The sequence below is a fragment of the Octodon degus genome, unplaced genomic scaffold (genome assembly GCF_000260255.1).
Source record: "Octodon degus isolate 3935 unplaced genomic scaffold, OctDeg1.0 scaffold00004, whole genome shotgun sequence".
Lineage (NCBI taxonomy): Eukaryota > Metazoa > Chordata > Mammalia > Rodentia > Octodontidae > Octodon > Octodon degus.
This window is the reverse complement of record NW_004524580.1, coordinates 33,902,790-33,904,316: the sequence shown is the minus strand read 5'-3', so window position 1 is coordinate 33,904,316 and position 1,527 is coordinate 33,902,790. Positions and strand designations below refer to the sequence as shown.

General features: G+C 51.2%; 1 protein-coding gene across 2 annotated transcripts in view; it reads right to left on the bottom strand.

Moving 5' to 3' along the window:
* The window catches only part of Rfx4 (regulatory factor X4), an 83,531-nt gene that overhangs the window by 69,198 nt on the left and 12,806 nt on the right, over positions 1–1,527 (bottom strand). For both annotated transcript variants that reach the window (XM_023717514.1, XM_023717508.1), the window contains one exon: positions 667–744. In XM_023717514.1, coding sequence (XP_023573282.1) covers positions 667–744 — 78 coding nt within the window. The remainder of the gene's footprint in view (positions 1–666; positions 745–1,527) is intronic.

Sequence of the window (1,527 nt, the reverse complement as noted above, 5' to 3'; positions counted from 1 at the left end):
CCAGCAGCCCTAGCCAGTGGGCGGGCTGGGCAGGCTGCGGTCTTTGCCCAAAAGCCATTTTCCCTAAAGAGCGACTGACACACCCGGTGACAGAGATGAGAGGTATGGTTTCCTCTCCTCTCTTCAAGGCTTTTCTAGGTGGTGCTCTGGGCAGGTGGACTTCACTGTCACGCTGGTCATCTAAACAGGTGCCTCCATCCTTTCTGATTTCCTCCTCTCCACCTTTTCTTTTATTGCAATATTTTTAAATTTAAAAAACAACAAAAGCCAGATAGACTTCTTACACTGTTTGCATCTCAAGATAGCCCTAGAGGGGGATTTGGTGGAGAAGGAGGCCAGGCCTTGAGAAGAGAGGAGCTCCCTGGGGAGTTTCACCTCCGTTTCTCTGATCTACAGTTCTCGGGAGACTAGGCCCAAAGCTTGGCCTTGTGTGCTCAGGAGGTGGGCCTGGGGTCACTAGCAAGTGGAGGAAGAGCCCACGCCCACCCTGCAATAAGCGCATAAGCTCTGTAAATTGGGGAAGGACAACATGCGGGGTTGGGTGACTCCATGAGTGTCACCGGTTTTGGGGAGCCAGGCCTGCCCCAGCAGGCTCTTGTGGTGTCGGAGCTCAGTGTGCAGTACAGTGCTTTGACACGGTGCTCACGGCCCATGGCCTCGACCTACCTCATCGAAGTTGGCTCTTATCACGGTGTCCAGGATCCTCTGACAGTGGGTCCTGTACATCATAATGAAAGTGGAAACCTGTGGGGGCAGGGAGAGTGAGCCACAAAGGCCGCATCAGTACACACAGTGGCACTTCAGTGTTGGGGGGTCACCTGACACCTGTTCACCTCGGGACTCCGGGAGGGGCTGCCCCCTCAGTGCTCAGCTCAGACCCGCAGACTTGTTGCTCTGGGTACCTGAGAGCCACTTGCCCTGCAGTGCACTGAGCCAGGGGCCTCTCTCTGCCTCCAGCCTCCCCCCGCATCTGAGGGCTCGAGGAAAATAAAAAGGTAAGGGCTGGCCAGATAGCTCAGCAGATTAATGTGCCTGTTTAGGCAGGCACAGGGACCAGGGTTAAATCCCCAGGGTGTGCTGAGACTGACTGGGACTGGGCGTGGTGGCACGCGCCTGTAATCCTAGTGCTTGGGAGGCTGAAAATGGGAGAATCACTATGAGTCTGAGCTGTGTAGTGAGACCCTGTAGACCCTGTACTAAATACATTTTAAAAAATGGTAAATAAATACAAATAAGAAAGGGCAGCATGTCACCTAAGGCCCACGCACCCAACTCCAGCACAGTGCCTGGCACGAAGCGCTGGGCAGGGCTCATTGAGCTAAGTTTTTTTCGTCGGTCAACATAATGAGTTAAAACCTAGCGTCTATTTATAAGAAGTGCTTCTGCCCAGATTACCATAAGACATGTGAGAATTCTCTAGGATTTATTAAACAGCAACAACACAAATCTTTTCCATTTATTCAGGAATTTTAAAGCCATGGTAAAGGTTAACCAAAAGGAAACTTGAATATATATATATATATATAT